General features: G+C 35.1%; 2 protein-coding genes across 13 annotated transcripts in view; one reads left to right on the forward strand and one right to left on the reverse strand.

Moving 5' to 3' along the window:
• The window catches only part of LOC112572959 (cyclin-dependent kinase-like 4), a 22,939-nt gene extending 11,266 nt beyond the window's left edge, over window positions 1–11,673 (forward strand). For 4 of the 8 annotated variants that reach the window (XM_025252995.1, XM_025253005.1, XM_025252980.1 and 1 more), the window contains exons 11-13: window positions 1,028–1,220; window positions 6,152–6,252; window positions 6,807–11,673. In XM_025252995.1, the coding sequence (XP_025108780.1) occupies window positions 1,028–1,220; window positions 6,152–6,245 (287 nt within the window). In that variant the 3' untranslated portion in view covers window positions 6,246–6,252; window positions 6,807–11,673. Of the gene's footprint in view, window positions 1–1,027; window positions 1,221–3,446; window positions 4,130–4,175; window positions 4,237–6,151; window positions 6,253–6,806 lie in introns of those variants that run through there. The other 4 variants (XM_025253013.1, XM_025253035.1, XM_025253019.1 and 1 more) reach the window with 4 other exon arrangements.
• LOC112573020 (SH2 domain-containing protein 4B-like) overlaps window positions 11,671–22,198 on the reverse strand; it is a 25,266-nt gene continuing 14,738 nt past the window's right edge. For all 5 annotated transcript variants that reach the window (XM_025253042.1, XM_025253053.1, XM_025253041.1 and 2 more), the window contains 6 exons: window positions 21,172–21,295; window positions 18,821–18,983; window positions 18,352–18,514; window positions 17,949–18,112; window positions 16,309–16,529; window positions 11,671–15,972 (listed from right to left, as the gene is read on the reverse strand). In XM_025253042.1, the coding sequence (XP_025108827.1) occupies window positions 15,853–15,972; window positions 16,309–16,529; window positions 17,949–18,112; window positions 18,352–18,514; window positions 18,821–18,983; window positions 21,172–21,295 (955 nt within the window). In that variant the 3' untranslated portion in view covers window positions 11,671–15,852. The remainder of the gene's footprint in view (window positions 15,973–16,308; window positions 16,530–17,948; window positions 18,113–18,351; window positions 18,515–18,820; window positions 18,984–21,171; window positions 21,296–22,198) is intronic.

Genomic DNA, 22,198 nt, shown 5'->3' on the forward strand with positions numbered 1-22,198 from the left:
TAAGTAGTGATATTCATGAAATGTCTTAAGGCATCTGCTTGATGTGTATAAACCCTTGTTGCTTACTTGTTGTCACGGGAGTTTATTTCCCGAAAGAGTAGATGCTTAGCAACAATCAGTTGCTGTTAGTCTGATGTGTAACATCACCTTTCCAGCTTGATACAATAATTATCTTGCTGTTGTGTCCTGTGAATGCTGAGTAAACAGTCTTCATGGCTAACTTTTTCCACTTTCCCTTTGAGGCACAATACACTTCATATCATGATCACCTAGTGTCATCAAGAACAAGTACTCCCAGTCCCAGGTTAGCAGTCTTTCACCAATGTTTGGGAATCAGATGTTAACCAGACTTGTGCCACATTAAACCAAATTAGTAGTGAACTGGTGTTTCTGAGGTAAAAAGGGTCATTGTCGTTATCAACAACTTTTGTGAGCAGTAATTAAGGCAAAGAACAAGAAACTCTATAATTACTTCAAGATATGGAATGCTTTAGCCACCCACTTCCACCTTTTTTAATGGTATATATTCTAAATGGTTACAATGAAACACTCCAAGATCCCCGTCGCTTGTGATTCCCTGTCTAGCAGTTTTACTTTTTCTACACTCAACACTTTCACAGGCATTTTACATGCTGGTCCAACCAAGGCTTTCACAAACAGACTGATACCTAACTCCACCAACACTACACCTGAGGTCAGTAAGGAAGATTTTTGTGTACAAGCACCATGTACTACCTGTGATCCACCGCTATTCTTCTCCAAATTCTATTTCACAGTTTTCAAACCCTGTGGCAACTGGTTATTTCCTCATGAATGTATCTTGATCTTCTCTATAACATTGTCTCCTTGCGCATTGTCTTAAAATATTTGACCAGCTTAGATACTACAGTCTCACTGGCTTTAATATCGGTTACCTACTCTCTAAAACTTCTATGCCAATGCTTTTAGGACAGTGTTGATCAGGTGGCAGTCATCATCTACACACTTCCAGTGATGACTGCTCTCAATTTCCCTGATTTTTATTCAGAGCCTTCTTGCAATGGTGAGCCAGAAATTCTTCCTGTGGGAAAAACTTCTTGCCAGGATGAGACACCTTATAGCTTGGGAGTTTTCAGTTTGAGAAAGCAAGGATGCAAGCACTTTACTGCAACCTCTACAGTTTGCTCCATCAGTCACTCAGCACTGAGCACTCATATTATGCAACAGGTTCAACACATCAGGTGACTGCCAAGGACTTCATTTGATGTTGTGCCCCTCGCCCTTTAATTAACTGTATGTACAATTTGTACTTCAGCTGTTTCATCCAGCTTAATGACAGAGTTCATGAACTCTTTTCTATCTGGTTCTGATCTGAGCACATAGGTTGACAGGTTCATTCTTCTGGATCATTTATTCAAGTAACTTTTTAAGAAGGTCCACATTCACAACAGTGATAAAGTTATTGAACACCAAGTCCCAGGTCAGGGAGATCATAAACTATTCCAAGAAATTTTGCTCACTCAACTTGATTCCAATTTTGCTTAAAATCAAAAAATCATTCTCAATGTTAAAAAGTGTGATTGTACTGTATTGAATGCAGAACTTAATTAGCAAAACACAGTCTTCCATATGCATATGCTTTGGCTTTTCCAGAGACTCTTTGTTGAATTTAATTTTTATTGGTGCTGTAAAGTCTACATTATTACTGCTTGTCTGCTAGTAATTAGCGGTGAAAAAGCACACAGCAGGTATACAGAATACAACGTGCTTGAACTTGAGAAATGAAAGTTCTCATGTGCAATTTGTTATCATTCATGTTAAAAATATACATTGGAAATGTTTTTCAGATTTGTCACTAAAATTATTAGTTAAGATTGACTTCAGGACAGTTGCTACATGCTTAGTTTCTTAAAGGCTAATCCTTGGTTATGTCAAATCATAAACTACTGCACACATTAATTATTCAAAATATGATATTTTCTGTAAAACTTCACCTCAGTAAACCAGAAAATCAGAAAATCCTTTACACGGTGTGTTTTTGATAAAGAGGTCTTTATATATAACTTTGCTGTCCTTCCTGATTTTTCAACAGGATTAGCACTATCTAAAACATGTAACAAGCAATCACCATCCTAAGAAGCACAATAAAATAACAAATTTTGAACAAAATAAGATATACAAAGTAAGCCAAGCCAAGATACCCACACATACAGATTTTATATAAGAGGGACCAATTGGTGAAGCATGTCAAAACTTCAGTGATCTTACACTGTTTGGGCTTATACCATTTTTTATTCCTTTAGTAATATTTCACACTTAAAATCTTTGTTTTATTTATATATATCTGTGCAAACAATAACTGCTTGGTTTGTTGATCCATTCAACAAATGCTGCTTCTTCAGTGGTGATTGAAGTAAAGCCAGGGAATACTTGCAATCAAGGATGAGGTAGCTCACAAACATGCTTTTAAAAGTTTTTAATTTATAAACTTAATATGGAACAAAACATAAGGATAAGTTTCACTCAAAATCAACTGTTGCCCCATACTGGGATAATGTAATGTGTCTGGTGTGAGGGGCAGGTAAACAGTTTTCTCAAACATAGATCTGAAACAAAAATCTATTCTTCTTTCCTTCTATACTTATACCTTTCGAAAGAAAGAAAAACAAATGTCGAAGTGTAGGCAGTGGCTTGCCCACCTGGACAACAGTATTATTTCCAGTTTCACTAAATTCTCTACAAATTATAAATTTAATAGTTATTAATGTGAACTTCACCAGGATTGTTGACAGATCTGAAACAATAACCGCAAAGAATAGGCCAAAATATACTCAAATACTCCAGTTTTCATCTTAAACACCCTCACAGATATTATCAGCTATCACCACACCAAACTCAGTGTCTTTCATGAATTACACAAGAATCTTACCCATGTCATGGCCATTTCATTCTCTTACTCCTAAAGCAAATAAAGCAGTTCTGGATCAGGTAATTAAGTCAAATACCACTAACAAAGATGAATACTACAGTATTTTTTGGTTTCTGTTCAGTTGAATAACACAATTGACCAGATTACATTCACACCCTAACCACCCAATACCATCGTCATCTTTAATTACTTTCCCATCATCCCCTTTATATGCACTGCCATACAATGTACTAACAATTTGATGTTAACATCAATACAATTGGAATAAGTCTTATAACATTAATGATCAGATCAGTATACCCGAGTTAGGAATGTTTGTCTACAAACCAGAGATTCACTTTTCTCTCGGTGATGCGGCTGCAACTGTTTTGTGTGCAAAATAATGTGGCACCTTCCATACTCTCTTCCAGCATCTCAATGGCTTCTTTAAAATTAATAAGCTAGTTTATTTCAATGGCTTGACCCATCAAATTACAAGCCAACACTAGCTATTAAAAACATCAGTACAATCTGATTGAGGATTCATCTGACATTCCAGATTTGTTGGAGGACTCTCGGAAGGCTTCTGAAATGAACCTTGGGCAGTTGAGAGACACCTAGGAACCCTGTTTACCTCCAAGGTTCAGGGTCCTGATGGCATACCCCCATTTGTATTTAAAGAATTGGCTAGTAAACTGGCAGAACAATCATGTTCACTCTTTAATAAAATCTATCCTCACAGGCTTTGTTCCTCATGGTTGGGCAGATTGAAAGAGCAAATATCATTGGTATATTTAAAAAAGGGAAATAAATCAGAGCCTAGTAATTGTAGATCTGTAAGCCTGACTTGTGTTGCATGCAAAATTCTGGAAATTTTCGTCAGAGTTGCAACTTACTCCATTTAACTGACAACAAATTATAGGTTACCAATTTTTAATTTTTTTTTTTTTTAGGAAGGTCATGTGTGAGTCAGCTTGTGGAAGTGATAGAGGATGTAACAACATTATTAGATGAAGGCCATTCAGTGGAGATAATGTATTTTGACTTCATTGGGGCCTATGACACAACCCACACTTATGTTTACATAAGATACAAGATACGAGCATACAGAATAACAGACAATATAAACCACTGGATTCAAACGGAATGTAAACATGTCATATAGTGAGAGATTGAAGTATTGAAAATTACACTCCCTAAAGAGAAGACAAAGTGAAGTGCACTAATTTAAACTATTTAATGAAACTGTTAACTTGGGATGGGATCATTTTTTTTCACTGTCATACAGTATACTTCAAGGTGTAGAAGGGGAAGATTTACGTCATATGGAGCAAACAAAATTTAAAAAGGTATGTTTTTATTAATAGTTTCCCATCAATTAAATAACCTGGAATTCCGAATTAAAAGGTTTATCAAGTACTAATGCCTTCAAATATCAGCTGCATGTGATTCCAAAGTTTGTGGAATTATTTTGAAGTTTTGATGTATAGTAATGCCATTTAAAATCTGTGTTAATGAGCAAGATACTAACAGACCTGTGGGCAACTCTAGTCTCAAGTTACTACTACTACTAATACATTTGACTCAGCACAACCTTTTTATTTTAACTCAACACAACCTTTATTCATAGATTATGAAACCAGTGACTTGGATATGCATGGGGGATCTTGTGTACCAACCATGAATTACATCCAAGGGCCACAGTCACATGTACAAACTAGGTGTTTGGTTTTTTTTCTTATTGTTAGTGGTGGCATCATTGTATCACCTTGTCTTGTTTTCTACCCTTTTAACATAGTGCTACCTTTTTTCACTGTGATATAGTGTTAGTTGCTGGCACGATGTAAAACTCAACCAATCAACCAATCCTGATAGCCACAACAAGCATCTTCAACCCATCTTGTGGATTGATGCTCCATGTCTGTGGAACTTCCTGCCATCTTGCTAGCCTTGCGGCACGTTTCCCAATCTTTGGGTCAGATTTTAATTGTTTTACACTTGCTGTCAGCTATCCAAGCACTTCTTTCCTGTTGATTTGACAAAGATATTGCCTGGGATGCCAGCATGGCCAGAGAAGTCCAAATGAAGACAATGTTCATGGATCAGACCACCAATACTGCTTGCCACTCTTCTGGTCAATGGCAATTGCTGATGGTATCCTCATGGCCTATGTTTTGTGCCTGTGGCAACACCACCAGACACTCTGGGCTAGAAAAAGTTATATACCATTTTACCCTTTCCTTTGTGACTGTCCACCTCCTGGCCATTCTTTGTAGGTGTAGGAGACAGACTTACGAAGGGACACACTTATGCCATGCATTCCCAGCTTTTACAAGCCAAACCCCAACCATTGTCCCTGATGTCAGAGACTTTTACATTTTGACATGTGCTAATTACTTCTCCCTGCATCTAGAGTGTTTGTCAGTATTTTTTAATAGCTGGCTTATTGTTTTTCTTGTCCACTCCACTGGCAGCTATTTTTTTCATTTTACAGATTCAAGGTTTAATTTTTAATTACAGTCTCTGTTTTAATGGTAGCTTTTTAGGAGGCCACAAAACACTTATTTTAACATATTACTTAGCTTTTTTATTGATCTTTTTCCTTTTTGTTAGTTTATATTATTAGTGGTATGTTACTGTATCACCTGGAAGTCTTGTTTTACTTTTAAATGAAGGGTGACTCTTTCTCTTGCCATAAAATAGCCTTAGTTGCTGGCACCATGGAAAACACAACCAACCAACCACTAAATCCATAAATGTTATTGCAGTGTAGAAGTATTTGCTGGGCTTGGTGGGTTAAGCTAGGACACCGCAATAACCGCTGATTTCCCCTCTACTAGCGATAACATGTGGGACTGGAAGGAGCAAACCAGAACTTCTGCACAATAACACAAGACTTATAATCATATGTTAAACCTCAAAAGCAGTTATTGACAGTGACCAGTGTTTGTTGTAGTAAACTTTTAAGCAGTCAGCATTAAAAGCAGAAAAAATTTTGTATTTGTGAGGGAATCTGTTAAGTCAATGCTTCTTACTGATCACAGTACAGAATTCTGGTTGCTTCAAGGTGAGTAAACAAATTCAATCAGGTATTGATTAGGAAAATTCAGATTGTTCTCATACTGTTGATACTTATTTAATATATTGTAGATGATATTTAAAGTTTCAGAAGTTGAAATCTCTCTGTGTACACTTATTAGTTTAAATAAGCCATTTTTTATGCTTCTCCTTCTATAATGTAAAATCTGCGTTTTATGTTTTCAGTCTTAAAGCCAAAAGAAAAAGTGTCAACCAAAAAATCTACAGTTGCAACTATCCCTCAAATTTCAAATGTGGATCCTCCTTTAATCAGCAGTAGTATTCAGGTGAACATCATTTAATGGTCTTTTGTGAAGGGCATTTAAAAATAATTTTTACTAAAATTTGAATAAAATATAAAGCAACATGATAAAGCTTTAATGAGTGGAATTACATAGGAGATGATTTTATGAAAATTTACCAGTTCTTTATCATATTCTATATTTTTAATTGGTATATCAGTTGTAAACCCTACGGTAACAGCAGACAAAAGGCCCTGTAAGCTAAGGTGGCAGACACAAGCAATGCAGAATTGTAGCTGAAGAAATTTACATAAATTTGAAAGTAGAGGCAGATGTGTATGTGTCATTGTCATTGTCATTTTACACACACATACTTGCAAGTGCTTGCAGGACATGGATATTACATATTCTAAACACACACACACACACAGAGACTCTGCTAACTAGTATTAAGTTAATGTGCCCTGTAAACCCTGAAAGCTGCAAGGATTTCTGCATGGCTTTGTTTGTGTGTCTGTAGTTATGTGTGTGCACTTGGATATAAGAACACACATATGTATATGCATATGTATATGCATATGTATTCCATTTATTTGTAGGAGGATAACCATCCAGATAACAGTGGACTCCCAACTGTCTCCTGAAAAAAGAAAATAAGCAATGTAGAATCATCAAATGGGAGACAATTCAGCTATTCCTCTGTGCCCTTGGTGCATGTGCAGAAACTGACTTTGCAAATGTCTCTAATGATGTCTTTGAAATATCAGCATACTTCAAATTGGCCTGCAGGCTAATGTTAAAGTTTCTAATAAAACAGTAGTAGTTTAATGAAGCAGTATTCCAATTATTCACTGTAATCATGACTTTTTCTGTCTTCCATTGCTTGTTCTTAATCTTCTGTCTTCTTTGGAGGACTTAAATTTAGAACTAAACATTGATGAATATTTCAAAGATTCTGATGGTTCAGCATATTTACTTTTTACGTAAGTGCAAAAGATCTTGCCACCATTAATAGTTGCTTTGTATAAATGTTTTCTTCGACAAATTCTTGTCTAATTGTCTACATAGCATTCTATCATACAAAAGATTATAGGCAAGTGAGTTAAACTTACACACATTGTCTTCTGTTGCAAAAAGAATGTTTTATAACCTGTAGACTGCTTCTTGTTAATTGGTAGTTGTTGATGTGAGCCTTTTTTGTGGTGATTATATATTTTACTAATTTTCTTTCCAGAAATGTATTTGCAATCCCTCGTCAAGAATGTTCATCATTTACATGCATTTTTAGTGCATTTTTAAAATCAAGAGGCTACAGGAGCACTATCTTTAAGAAAGACCTTATAAACAGCTTCTGACATTAAAATATTTTAGACATTGACTTACCTTGAAGTCTGAGTGGAGTGGAAACCTGAAAGTTTCTAAACGGAATTTTAAAAAGCAAATTGCTGTGTCTGAAATACTCCTGACCTGAAACATTTATGCTGCCCATAAATGTTTAATATCCTGTCAGGGTTTGGTATAAGCCGAGTCTTATTTCAGGGTACACATTAAATTATGGGCATGGAGAGTGCTTTGAAAAAGGGAATTTTTTTTTTCTTTCTTTAAATGTAGTGGATTTGCAGCTGATTTATCTAGTTTTCAGACTTCAAGAGTTATTCACCTCTTTTCACCCCATTCCTCATTTAGTGATTTAACTAATACAGGTTGATTCAGATACAGTTGTTATGAATGTGCACACAAGTGCCGAAATTGATGGAGGCTATTCTGTAATTTTGTATTCCGTTTATATAGGTAGATTAAAGGAGGTAACTGATGTCACAGAATCATTTTTCTGCAGTTACTGTTTTGTTATTGTTTAGTAGGTTTGTTTCCAGAGGGTAACTTAATTTTCTAGACCTAGTTACTCTTTAGAAAATGGCAAATCAGACATAAGATGTACCACTTAAATTCTCCGCACAGAAAGCACTCAAACTTTATTTTGAGAAGCAGATCTAGTTGTTGAATGATAATATAACGAGGATTATATTCTGTGGCTTAAAGAACAAAGCGAGTGAAATGGTATGCTGGGCATAAATGATGGATATTGACATTCTGAATCATTTTCGCTCAAAATATCTGGTTGCAAAACATGAATTGTTTACTTAGAAACATCTAAAATAAAGCGGTTGGAGCTACCCTGTCTCTTCTTACCTGAAATTTTGAGTGGAAACAATTTAGAATGTTAATCTTTATAATTTAAGTCCAACATTGCTTCACTTGCCTTTTTGATAAAAAAAAAAAAAAAATTCTTTAGGTATTAGCTTTATTCATGGTCCCAACTAGAAAGGGACGCCCAGAACCGAGTGCGATGGTGGGGTGTGGTTGCGGCCTTATGCTCCACTGGGGGCGATTAGGAACAAGAAGATTAGCTATATTATGCAGATCGAGCAGATGTGGGATATGCTTCCATTTGGAAGAATGAAAAAATCATTCAAATATTTTGTTCGTTTGGGCATAAGAAAAATTAAAAAAAACAAGCCATTTAGGTCTTCAGTAGCTTTTACTTATGTGCTCTTAGAGATAAAAGTATCTGCACAATCTGCTAGTCCCTAGCAGTAATTGATTTTTGATACCTTTATTTGTGTATCTGTTGTTATTTCATATAGAGTTGGGCTCTGTGCAGCAAGATTTAGGTATTTTGGTATTGATGTAACAGATGGCTCTATGAATTTTTTCTGTTCATACCAGTATTTTGTCATTATCTCACCACTGATGCAACCATAATACTAGTGTATGCTCTTAAGGATTGACCATTGTAATTTTCGGTAGGCTAGCATCCCAAAGTACATTTTGATAGACATGAAGAATTCTGTTTCTGTGACTGGCCCTTTGATACCTTTCTCTCGCACATCCCATTCTTTGCTTTGCAACAGTCATTGCTATATTTTTCTGTTGCCAGGCCTCTTCAAGTGCATGGAAAGAAGAATGGTCTATATTTTCCCTGCCTTGAATTTTGTCTTCAAATTACCATTCAGCTAATGTCATTCAGACTCTTTGACCTCTAAAAAATTAAGGCATTTTTCAAAATCGTTGGTTTCACCATATCATGTTCAGGCTGTATGCTTACATAATATGTCTATTTTCTATATTTTTAAGTTTTTATAGGATTAGGTTTGTTCTCTATTTATGAAGCACTCTAAGCATATCTTTTGGAATAGTATAAAAATGTTCATTATTCTTAACAAGCAGATTTAAATTTATAAGTTATTATCAGAACTGCATGCGCTTTGTGTTTTACAGTAAGATATGCATCAATGTGACAAAATAATTTCTACACATAAGATATGTAAGGGTCTGATAAGCATAACCATCAACATATGGCAATATGGTGTTGTTGGCTTGAAAATCATATTTGAGATATGACAGTATCATTCATTTATGTGCAATATCATATTAAGTAAGCCATATCAGTATTTCTTCTGACTTCAATAAGTGTTGTTTGGGCAACAGACCATATGATTTAATGTAGATATCAGTAAATGAATGCATAGATATGTACATCATACTCGTACTACTTTTATTATTCACAGTTATGACGTTTAGTGCAAAGTTTCATTGCTGATGGTTGAAACAGTAGCCAATGATTGATGCTTCTTTTAGTTTTTTCTGCCATCTTTATCAAAGCATAATGTACTGTGTAGGAATTTAGCAAGTCTTTAGTCTGTGAGAGAAAGCTGTTCTACCAATCGTTGTGTTTATTATATATGCATGTTTTTGTTTACTATTTTGTGCAAACATAATGAATGCAGTATCCATTGTCTGTTTAATAATTGGTCATGTCATTGCATTCCTACATCAGTATTATACAGATTTTTGTCATTTTCAGGTTCAGATAACCTTGTTGTGCAGCCAAATAAGCAGTACAATGCTGTTTTTTGAGTGTGTGTGAGAAGATAGGTAAGAGAATAGCTTCATTAATCCCTTTTGTTTAGCGTCTAACCTCTCAATTTATTTGAGACAATTTTACCCCTCCCCCAAAAAATAATTTAATCTCTTAAGGTTTTTTTTTTCTTAATTTCTTTCACAAATAATAACAAATGATCACATCCAATTTGTGCTCTGCATGGTTTGTCTTGGGGAAATTTTCTCCATAAACATACTAAATAGAGGACCTAATTTACTTCTAGTCCAGGCATCAAATAACATTGTTTTTTTAATAAAGAGGTGCTTAGTAGGTCAAAGTGTGTGTATATAAACTTTGGCATACACATTTGCTTATGCCACTCACATGGTTTTTTAGCTCATTAACAGATTGTTCATGCTAAGTACTTTTTAGAGCACATGTTCCCTTAACAGCATGTTAGTGACAATTTTGTAATTGATATCTATTTTTATCAGAGATTTTAAACCTTCCTCATCTTGTGCTCAAGAGTCTCACCATAACACCATTTTGTTTGCACAGATCCTGAATGTTCTTATTTTGTGATTGAATGGTGTCTCCATAAAAGTTGAATGTGCATTTACTAAATGCCAATATAGAAGCAATGTTACTGATATAATATTTTACCCATCAATTTAGACATGCAACAGTTCAGTTTAACTGTTAGATTTTTTTTTAAAGTTTACCTTCACCCAAATGGTCTGTTACATTTCTATTCTACAAGGAGATACTAGTCTTCACATTTTTCATCCTTGTCAAAAGCACTGGGTTTAATTGGAACAAAGATATTAAAGATGTTTTGGATTATTCACTGCTTTGCTTAAGTGTGGTCTAAACATTGTATCTGTCCATATTCATATGTCCCTTTATTTCCACGTGAATATGGCAGAGTAGTAGGTCATAATAAGAACTACATAGACTATAACTTGTTTTATATGCCAGAAGGTGTTACTTAGCATAGGGTGATTGGCCACTACAGAAATTAATTTTCGATACAGTTATCAACAGCACTACATCTGTACTTCCAAAATACTATGCATGGACTGAAAATGTATATATATTACACACATGCACACACACACACACACGTTTTTGGTTGCACTTCTTTAAAGGACTGACTGTAAAAGAGAATATGTCCCAAGTTTTGCATGTTTGTTTGTGCATGAGAATGAATAAGAGAATGCTCTAAGGTTTGCTGTGCCTTTTTGTTTTAATATGTGAAATGGCATACTTTATAGAGACAGCTGCAATCTGCATACTTTGTGACTTTTTGGTTATATTTTTTTGTCTAATTATTATCAAGGAAAATTTCAGCAATGTCTGGCACCCCGTCAAAAGCATTTTCTCAGAAACATTTTTAAGGTACAGCTATTGAATAATGGAATGTTGCAACTGAACAATGCTGAATAACAGAAATGGCACAAATTGTTGATGTAAACAAGGGTCTCTTTTTGCATTCATGATGTACAAATGTATAGGAGTTTTGTGCATGATTTTGTATGCAATCTATGCTGTCAATTATATATTTGTTCACAAACAAAAAATAATGTATGTACTTTATTGATAGAAAAACAATATATTCCCAGACATGCATTTAACAACAAAGGCAAGAAATGTTGCTTGCATGTGTGTGTATGCACACTCATCTCCTGGATTTTCATCTTGTACTTTTTCGATCTCTAGATCTGAGCTGTAGACATACATGTGATATGAAAATTATATCCACAAGAAACCATCCATCTATATTTGGTAACAAAAGGCTGTTTATCAAGTGACCAAAACCAATTACAGCCCAGATATATGGTTTACAATACAGTGGTAAGTATATTCTTCTGGTATAAACACAGATATATCCCTTTGTCACTTGACAGTTCTTTTACAAAATCCAGTCTTTCAGCACAACAATGTTGTTACTTTCAGCACATGTAATTCAGCACTGGACTAGCTTGCTGTAATGTACCTTCAGATGCTGACTTGGTGTAAGACATCAATGACCAATCATAATGGCTTTTATCTTTTGAAGTGAATAATTTTGTGTTTAAATTAAAGTTCATAATACGGAAAATTTCACCCCTCACCTCCCCCCACTACAAAAAGGTAAAAGCTATACAGGTGCAAGAAAAATTATTTTGATGGTGCTACATACAATGTTTCTTTTTAGATTAGTTATTCATTTTTCTTTTGCTTCAGTATGTTGCACAGTTTTAAGCACTTTCAAGAAAATATTAATGCTAATAATTCAAAAAATTTGGTAATACATCCAACTATAATGATCTCATGAAAGGTATATTCAGAACTGGTATTTGAAGTGTTTATATCAATCCAAAATGATGGATTATAAAGTGAATTACAAAGATATTGTTTTAGCAGCATGCATCTTCTTGCATCTCCAGTTTTCAGGTCTGTTAATGTTGAGATAGAAATCCTTGGTAAAAATGTAGAATATCACTATATCTCACAACATGATTCATCTGAAAAAGTCTGTGCTTCTCCAAGTGTTGCTGAATCCTGAACTGATCTAATATTTGTTGCAAAGCTAAGAATTGCACACAAGGTTTCACAGCTTGGTATACTGTATAAAAAACAAATCAAAACCCTCAAACTCAGTCCTAAAGTATATGGAGTGATAAATATGGTTGTTTTCGTAGGGTTCAAATACTTAAGAAATAATCTTGAAAGCGTGCAAAAATTTATCAAGAGGCCAGATATTAGAGATATGAAAGGCACAGCATATAATCTACAGTCGTGTAATCACCTTGGTCATCTTGGCTAACTTTCCTGCTGCAGAGGATCAATCTGTATGGAAACTGATTATAGTATATCCAAAATAGATGGTAAAGAAATTGTGAGGCCAAAATAATAAAAACGGGTGGTAAAATACCTGTCTTACTTAGGACAACGCACGGCTCTGTGACAGTGCTTCAAGACTAAAGGCAATGAAGGTCATTTGTTCAGCTTTATGAAAGGGTTCCTTGACACCATTCTTTACACTTTCACTCTCAAGATATTCTATCACGTTCTCATCAAAGGGTGTACATATATAAAAAAAGGAATTTGCTGTGGAGTCTCAAGATCATTTCTTCAGCATATTACTTCCCTTTAAAAACTCACACCATCTGTGAGATCATGGACGTGTATAGGTGGACTGCTGTCTGTCTGCGAAGACCAATGCTTAGCCTCTTGCGGAGTTCTCTGCTATCAGTCTCGTGAGCCTAAACAATGAATGTGACTAAACCGGAAGCTTTGTATACACCAGCCTCGTTTTAGTAGTTAAATGGAAAAAAAAAATCGTCTGCAAGCAGTCCAGTAACACAAGTTCATGGAGAGATCTTATCACCAACAATGATGGAATATCAGACTAATAACTCATAAGCAGATAATACTTTCACCAAACATCTCACAGAAAATGGCAGTGACATGTTGTCAGACATGAAGAAATCTTTTTCATTAATTCATCATTGTGGAAGAAACTTTTTGTAAATAGAAATGGATTCCTGAGATATAATTCTTGAGTTAAGTGGCAATAATAACTGGTTTCTTTGAATCACTAGAACAGTGACAATGGATTTCTTGGGAATAATGGTACAAGCTTTATACTTTCTTTTGGACTTCAGAAACACTGAAATGCAAAAAAGCAATACTATTTTAGTTTTATAGTAGCTGTGATTAACCAAATAGGTTGTTTCTTTTTTTATTTTTAATTCCAAACCATGAAATATTGGGTTGTCAGAAAAGTCATGATGCATTTTTGAGACAGATGGCGCTATTTCATTTTTGGAAGTACTAGAGTTATTTGCATCAGTGTTATTGCTAGGTCATTTGACAGCTGAAAGTTATAGCTTCATTCTTTTAAACAACAAAAAAAAAAATAACGATTTGGTTGAGGTTTGGAGATTTTGAAGTTGAAGATAAGAAAACTAAACTGTGTATTTTTGCCTTATTTTAATGTTTTACTTCCATAAAGTGAAGAACGCATATCAAGCTTGTGAAAAGTTGGGTAAAGTTTACTGTGACTATGCTCTACAAGAACTTCAGTGCCAACGATGGTTCACGAAATTCTGTGCTGGTGATTTTGATCTCAGTGTTGCTCCTTGGTCAGAGTGCCCCACTGACGTTGATGACAACAAAGGCATTGATCAAGTCAAACCCACGATACATGACACAAGAGATTGCAGAAACATTGAAAATCCATCATTCAAGTGTTCACAACCACCTGAATAACCAAGGATATGTAAGCAAACTTGATATTTCGATTCCTTGTGACCTCACATGCTCCTTAAATGTTAGGAGAGCGATCTTTTTTGGGGGGTATTGTTTACAACAATATGGTGTACAAACGTCTTGGTCCTGGCCTGATGATTATATTCATCAGAGGAAAGGTTATGCTCTTAGAGTGGTGGGATTTTAAAGCTGTCTTGTTTTTGAGGTCCCACCAAAAAAAAATACAAACAAAAAAACCAAAAAAAAAACAATCATTCCAATAAGCACTCCAGAGCTCGTTGATCATAAAGGAGTTGTGTTCTATCCGGACAACATGAGACCACAAACATTTGAAATGGTGTTCTAAAAAATTATTGGTGCTTGGATGGGATGTGTTGCCACACCCACAATACTTGGCTGACCTTGCACCATCTGACTTCTACTTGTTATACTCTCTTCAAAACTCCTTGCATGGTATAACTTTCAGTTTAAGATGAGGCGTAAATCAGCACCTTGTTCAGTTTATCGATAAAGACATCCTTCTATGAACAAGTTCACTAAAAGATGGCAGAAGGTTATCGAACAAAACCAGACAATGTATCATCGATTGATCTTTGTTCTTTATATAAATAAATGACCTTTGAAAAACAGAAAAAAAACACATCATGACTTTTCCAATAATCCAATAGCTACATAAAAAAGTAAGATTTTACATTACAAACAGGCAATAATTTTGAACTACTTTTAATTCAAGACACAACAAATTTGTATTGTTTTCATGATTCTTTCCCTGTTTTGTGCAATGAATTTTAAACTACAAAATAGTCTCCAGTAAGATGCCAAGACTTTAACCTCAGGACTTCATAAGTTATGTGCACATTTAGTCCCTATTCACCAACCCACTTCCTTTACCATCACATGGAAAATAGCTCCTCTTGAAACAATCTAGAAGCCCATGACTAGAATCTCTTCTTTTAGATAAGCTAGAAAGACAAGCCTGCTGTCAGGAACAAGCTTTAATGCTTCTCTTATTTTTGACGCCACTAGTGGTTTCATGAATTGCAATTATTTCTCTGACAGTACTTCTGTAATGTTAAAAGGATCAAAAGCTATTAAATATTGCTAGAATGCTACTCCTCAGTAAAACTTCTGAAGTCAGCTCTTTGTACCTCTGCACGAAAATTTTTTGAAAGAACTCTGATCCTTTGCCAGGTTAAAACTGCATGTTTCATATGGCCTGCATGATAAACTGATCAGAAACTGCCACGTAGTTAAATGCACATCCTTAGCAAAGTTTGATCTTTATGTATCTGTATTACCCTTTTTAATTATATTATCACATGAAAAGTTTGTGTTCCATTTTGCCTCCATGACTAAACAGGACCACATATTTTGATGGCAGTGTGAGTACATAGATATATATCCACACAATAAGTAGACAGTAGATACCATTTTAAGCGCTAAGAGCATACTCCTTAGGAGTGGGCTTTACAAATTTTGCACTTATTATTATTTGTTTCCTTGGGTTACAGAGTAGTAGATTCTGCCTGCTGGTTCTGGAACAACTCCCAGTAATCAGGTGGGTCAGAAGTTTGTCCACATGGATACAAAAGTTTTTCTGATCCTGATACTGTAATAGGTGTTTCCTAGAGAATAAAGTTAAATGCTTAAGTTGCACCAATATTAAATGCAGGAATATTACTAGTGATACATTAAAAAAAGAGCAAAGCGTGGTTAATTTCATTTCAAAATAGAATGTGAGATTTTTTTGATACTATAAATTACAGAAAATTTCTCTAAATTGTTTTAATAATTAATTTAAACAAAAATTCCTTTCAAGAATCCAATGCTGATTTATTTCACAATGCAAGTAAAACTGACACTTTAAGTTAGCTCATCTTGAAATGTTTCACATATTCATATCAAATATTCAAGTCCCATGATTTATAGCAAGAACCAGCTTTCAGCTATGCAACACCTACCTTATGAAACTGAACCAGCTCAGCCAAAGACTTGTGTAATGCTTGATCAACACCAAAGAATTGATATCCTTGTTCTGTGGAATCAATCAAGAAATGTTTACATCGATGTCTTTCTTTATATGAGATGGTGTAGCCCCAGACTCTTTCACTTACTCGTACTAAGAAGAAGCCATCATCCTTATCAGCAAGAAGTTGTTCAGCTTCTTGGCGACTTATAACACCTGTATTAACATAAAGCAAATACAGTTAGGTATACATAACCCACACCACTGCAGTACAACAGTTATAAAATCTATTCAAATTTTGTAAAGTAAAAAGTTTTACTTATCAAGCTGAAAGTAAATCCTTTATTCTGCCTGATACATCGAAGTTACAGTAAACAGCTGAGTGAGAAATGTTATCTGGTGCAATAAACTGTTGCGATGTTTCCAATAGTCCTTTGAGCAGCTTCTAGTCAACTGATGTCTATGTTTCCTGTCTCACTTCTAGGGAGGTTTTTTCCTCCTTTTTTTATTGTGATGAATTTTATTTGGCACTTGAAGGATAATCAGCGCACTGGACACAGTCAACTGTGTGCACACATGTATTGACTGGGCCTGTCATATACCTGTAGCACTCTAGTAGTGTACTAAGTTATTTATTTATGTAGGGGGTAGAGGTCGAAGGACTCCCAGGACTGTCCCTTCCCACATCTGCTGCATGCATAATAGCCAAACTTGAACTGTTCCGTTGAGCTATGTCCACTTTTTGGACAATTACGCTTGTACACACAGTCATTACACGTGTACAAATATGAACACACACACACACACATGCTTGTGTACCCACCTTCACACAACCGCCACATGCATATGCATGCATGCACACATTTACAGTGTCAAACACAATCACATTTCACACATGGGCACACAATCAGCAAAACCAGGAAGTCTGGCCTTGGACTTGGGGGTAGAGGGTCAGAACTTCTGCAGGGCAGAGAAATGTTCGGCTGAGCAACCAGAGCATGGGAAAGGTGTAGGATGGATTCTGAAATGTTTGACAGGGATGGGATAAGTAGCATGGGTTTGGAGTTAAGAAAGACTGATCTGGAAATGAGAGATTACAGATTACAAGCTATAATCAGATCCTGGTAGCCAGCAGGCCTGACTTATAACCGTCACTGAGCACCGCTCCATATCATGAATTAGGGTCAGTTTGTTTTCTTCCACGAAAGAGTTTAGAAGCATGGTCACTTTGATGAATTCTCCTGAATCCGTGCTTTAGAAGCAACTAGAAGTAAAAACATTTCTTTTGCAATCAAAATCATGAGGAAAAAAAATCAATTTAGAATATTGGTATTTATTAAAGCCTAACATGCTTGATTGCTTTCCTTTCATTTCTCCTTTTAAAGTCTTGTGATCTTGTGTGATTTCACTGATACAGTATTTTAATTAGGTCTTTAGGTAATAGATAAATACTTATAATGCAACTACTATGTTTTTTTATTACTTTAACAAGATAATATGCGAAAACTTTTGTCTGTATAAATACTAAAATACAGAACCTTATGATATTGGCCCAATAATATAATACTGATCCACTACAACAAGATTTTATGAAGAAAAAGGGTTCAAAATGGAGAATGTTTCCTAGATACACACCATGAAACCATTTTGCCACCTTTTCAGTGCATGGGTCCAGCCCAACACCTTTTGCTTTTTCTTCCCGTATAAACCAATCTATCACCATGCTGCGATTCCGGGGACGAAGTGGCCTTGGTTTTGTTCTGCCCCCTCCAGACGAGCTGTTGCTTTGCAGATGTTTCCTATCTCACAATTTAAAAAAATGTTTACAAATGCTGAAATGAAAATAGCTTCTTTTTGTGTATTCAGCAGTTTGTTTAAAATCCAATCAAAATTTAGGAAACATATTTTTAATTTTATATAGTGATGCATACTTTTAATCTGCCTAGTGCAGAAAACTGAGCACTCAAGAAAAAGTCTGCTTCAAACTTTCTGAGTACCAATAAATAAGAATGTCATAAGCAAATGAACAAAGACTCACTTTGGTGGTATGGCAGGTTTACACTCAGACAAAGGCCTTGCACCATTAAATGCTTTTGAAGCTCCCACAATTATCTTTGACCTTCGAAGAGATTCCATGTAGTCTGTGCGGGCTCTCTGAGCAAGTTCCCTAAATTCTTTGTCCGCTTCCTTTGCCTTTTGTTCTATTAGATTTCAAGACAGTTGAAAATAAAAACAAATATACATCCATGCACAGATAAAGAATAAAATGAACTGAACAATACATAAGAAAACAAATTCCACTACATTTTGGAGAAACCAAATAAAAATCACTTAAATCCATATAAACAAATAAATAATTCTAATTATAAAATCTAAGGAAACTTATTTAAAGCTTGTTTAGATAAAATATTTAAAAGACTTTTTCATAGTAATTCTTATCTGTTTTAGAGAACCCCTTCTCACTGATCATTCAAATAAGATGTTGTTAAAGACTTCCATTCTAGTACCTTGCAGTTTCCATGATGCCTCTACTTCTTTGCTGTTTTCTTCTGCCTGCTTTTCCAGTTTCTGCCGCGTTTCTTTCCACTGCGAGTATATTTCTGTGCTTCGCCTTTTCTTTACTGTGTCTAACATTTCCATCGATCTTCGCCTCAGACGCTTCTGTTCTTCCTAAAGTGCAGTCATAAAAAAAAAACAATATCGTTTCACCAGGATAGAAAAATCTATAAGTTGTTAATTAACAATTATTTAATTTGAATGATACCTTAATATTAATCCTCAATGTCACTTTATTTTTGCAACAACCAATATCAAGCTGCTTCTTGAGATAAAAATCATAAAAATGATAACAACAGCACACACATTTTCCAACAAATTCCCATAACTTTGTTCTAATCTGGAATGGGAATTGCTGCTTCAAGCCTCACCTAGATTTGGAGCTGGAATACTTTCCCTCCTCACCCATCAGATGTTAAAAAGGTAGGGAAGGTAAAAGATAAAGAGTGTTGGGCTCTGCCTCCACACACCATACCCTAAATGTGGTGAACCTTTTATGTTTGTGACTATGGGGCATTTACCTTCTAGTCACCACTCCCCAATATTATTTAACATTTATTACAAAAAGCTCAGAATTTAACTCCTTGCAGAGATGAGATGAACTCAAACCTTTTACTGATTAGGCCCAGACACCTTTCAAGGGTATCAAGTGAGCAACAACAACAGCAAACATCCTGATTGTAATATAAAAATTGTTAATACAGTATTGTTAAATATACCACAACACTATCATTATACATTAAAGCAACACCAGTTGAGAATAGTAACTGGCTGTGATGTAGAGGGCATCCATCTATAAAAGTATGTGAGGGTTAAAAAAGGATAAGATGTGCCTGTCAAATAGGGATGTGAAGTTCAATTACTAATTGGCTAATAGTCGAAGCATGTATTTCTAACACATATTACATAAAGAAAAATGCTGTGGTATTTGTGCTTTTAAAGGCTTGCTTCTGACATCAGGTACTTCCAATACATAGTTATGATTAAATTTACATCACTAGTGCTATACAAGATATACAACATCAATATTAATAGTAATTATCTCCATGACTTTTATTTTAGCTTAAATTTGTTTTGTCTGTCATCAAATAAAGTGCAATGGTAAACATAGTTTATAGCATAGCATTATAGCACAGTTATGTAAGGATGGAAAGTGGAAAAAGTAGAGTCACAGAAATATACAATGTCCTTATTAAAACAAGTTCCCATATTCTCCTGCAAGCACACATTTAGATCACACACCCACACACACCCTCTTTAGTGCAGTATATCTTTCTCTTTGTAAGTTGTTTGTAAAGAAAACATACAAATCCATGTACACTGTATCAAATTTGAGTTACTGTCTTATATAAGGATAGAAAGCCTTAGGTAAATATACAGTGAACTGAAAGGATTATTCCAAGGTATTTATGCATTTTTTATTTCAATTTCTTTGCCATCGTAGAACCATTTCTCTAACTGAGGCAGATCCAAGGGAATTTTCTTTATTTTCATAAATTAAATCTGAAAAAGCTTTTGTCTTATTTGCTTTCAATTTTATCAGGAAAATCTCATTGTGCATAACAGGTCATAAGCTTCTTTCATTATGTACCATTTAAGACATCATTTTTGCAGTGAAAGGAGAGTTATAAATAGAAATTTGGAAAATTCCCTTTAGAATGAAAAAAAAAACAACTACAGCACAGGTATTGAGTTTAGGTCATACCTGTGAAAAGAATTTAGAATGAGTTAAGTATATGACTGCTGATTTTACACTGCTTCTTTTGGGAGCTACTCTAGTCTGTGGTTTATGCTCAACATGACTGGCACACAGTGTTACCATTGCCACTAAAGTCTTGGCCTGTTCTACCTGTCTGAATTGGTAGATCCCTTCACATTTCTATCTTCCCTGTTTTACCTATTTAACTTCAAAATTACAGGCACAATGAAATGAGAACTCCCAAATCTCTACAATCACATAAACACACCCTATCATTAATTTTAAAAATAGTCCTGACTACCACAGGCCTGTACCTATTGCTAACTAGGTTTTTTTTCCTATGATAATATGTGTGATACACAAAATACACAAATTATGGGCCCCTGTCACCAACCAGGATCATTTTCAAATGATTAGTCAGGTCTCCTACTAGTAATGTCCTCAAATTCTCAAAAGTTTACCATCTGGTCTAATGCAATGAGGTTTCACAATTTCTTGTGACACTAGAGAGTGATTCCAATAACATGAATCATTTCACTGGAGCTCACACTTACTGCACACACCTATAAACTTTTGAGATACAAAAAAAAGCTCATGACATACACTAAGTTCTGCCAGCCTCTGCTGTTCTTTCTGCCGACGTTGCTGCTTCTCCTCCTCCATCTTAGCTACCATGACCTTGGCCTCATGAATAGATTGATAAAGGACTGACTCTTCTTTCTTTTTCCTGTAAGGGAGTAAAAGTGTCAGAACACCCTTCCTTTCCACTTTCTGAAGCCTTATTTTAGCAAACTGAAAGGACAGTCATCCAGAACCAGCTCAAAAAACATTTGCTCATGATATATATTCATGCCTTTAACTCAAGGCAGGTAACTTGTACAATAATTTCATACTTTAAGGGCCATGAATACCATTTTTTCAATTCTATCTAAAAAGCACAAAACTGGTAATTCCCCAAAAAAAAAAAAAACTGTCAGACTTTCTGGGTTTTTCTGATTTTGCCATGATCATGTATTGTCTGTACAACTCAATAATACATACAGTTACTTGAAGATTGCTCAAGCACACTAAAAGCAACCCAAAAAACTATTGTTTATATTGGTAACTCCCAAAGTAAAGCTGACTGTACATGTACTATGATCACAACACACGTCGGTCCCAGTGCTGACAAACAAATGTGAATACACTGGAACAGCCTCCTGGAATGGAACCTGTTCGTAAGTTGGGGACATACTGTATTATAAGAATACAAGGTAATATTATGTTTTGGAGTATCATTTAATATAATACACAGCACTCAAATAGTTCATTAATGACAGACAATGATTATTAAGAAGCAATTGACAGCATTTTCATGTCAGCCACTACCAACATGCTCCAATTTGGAAGAAAAGCACTTTTAAAAAACCCCAAAAACTATGTGCATATGCCAAGACAGTTAAAAGCAAGCTGGATTTTGCAAGCATGCATATGGTAAACTCCCACCACCATTACCTACACACAACTGTTCCCCAAAGATTTCAGAAGCTGTGGGAAGGTTGTTACAGGGTTAGCAATTACATTTTTATAATTCTGTCCTTTCCTCTTTACATTAGCTACATATTCAGATTATGGTAATGGGAGGTTGTGG

This window comes from Pomacea canaliculata, linkage group LG1, assembly GCF_003073045.1.
Source record: "Pomacea canaliculata isolate SZHN2017 linkage group LG1, ASM307304v1, whole genome shotgun sequence".
Classification (NCBI taxonomy): domain Eukaryota; kingdom Metazoa; phylum Mollusca; class Gastropoda; order Architaenioglossa; family Ampullariidae; genus Pomacea; species Pomacea canaliculata.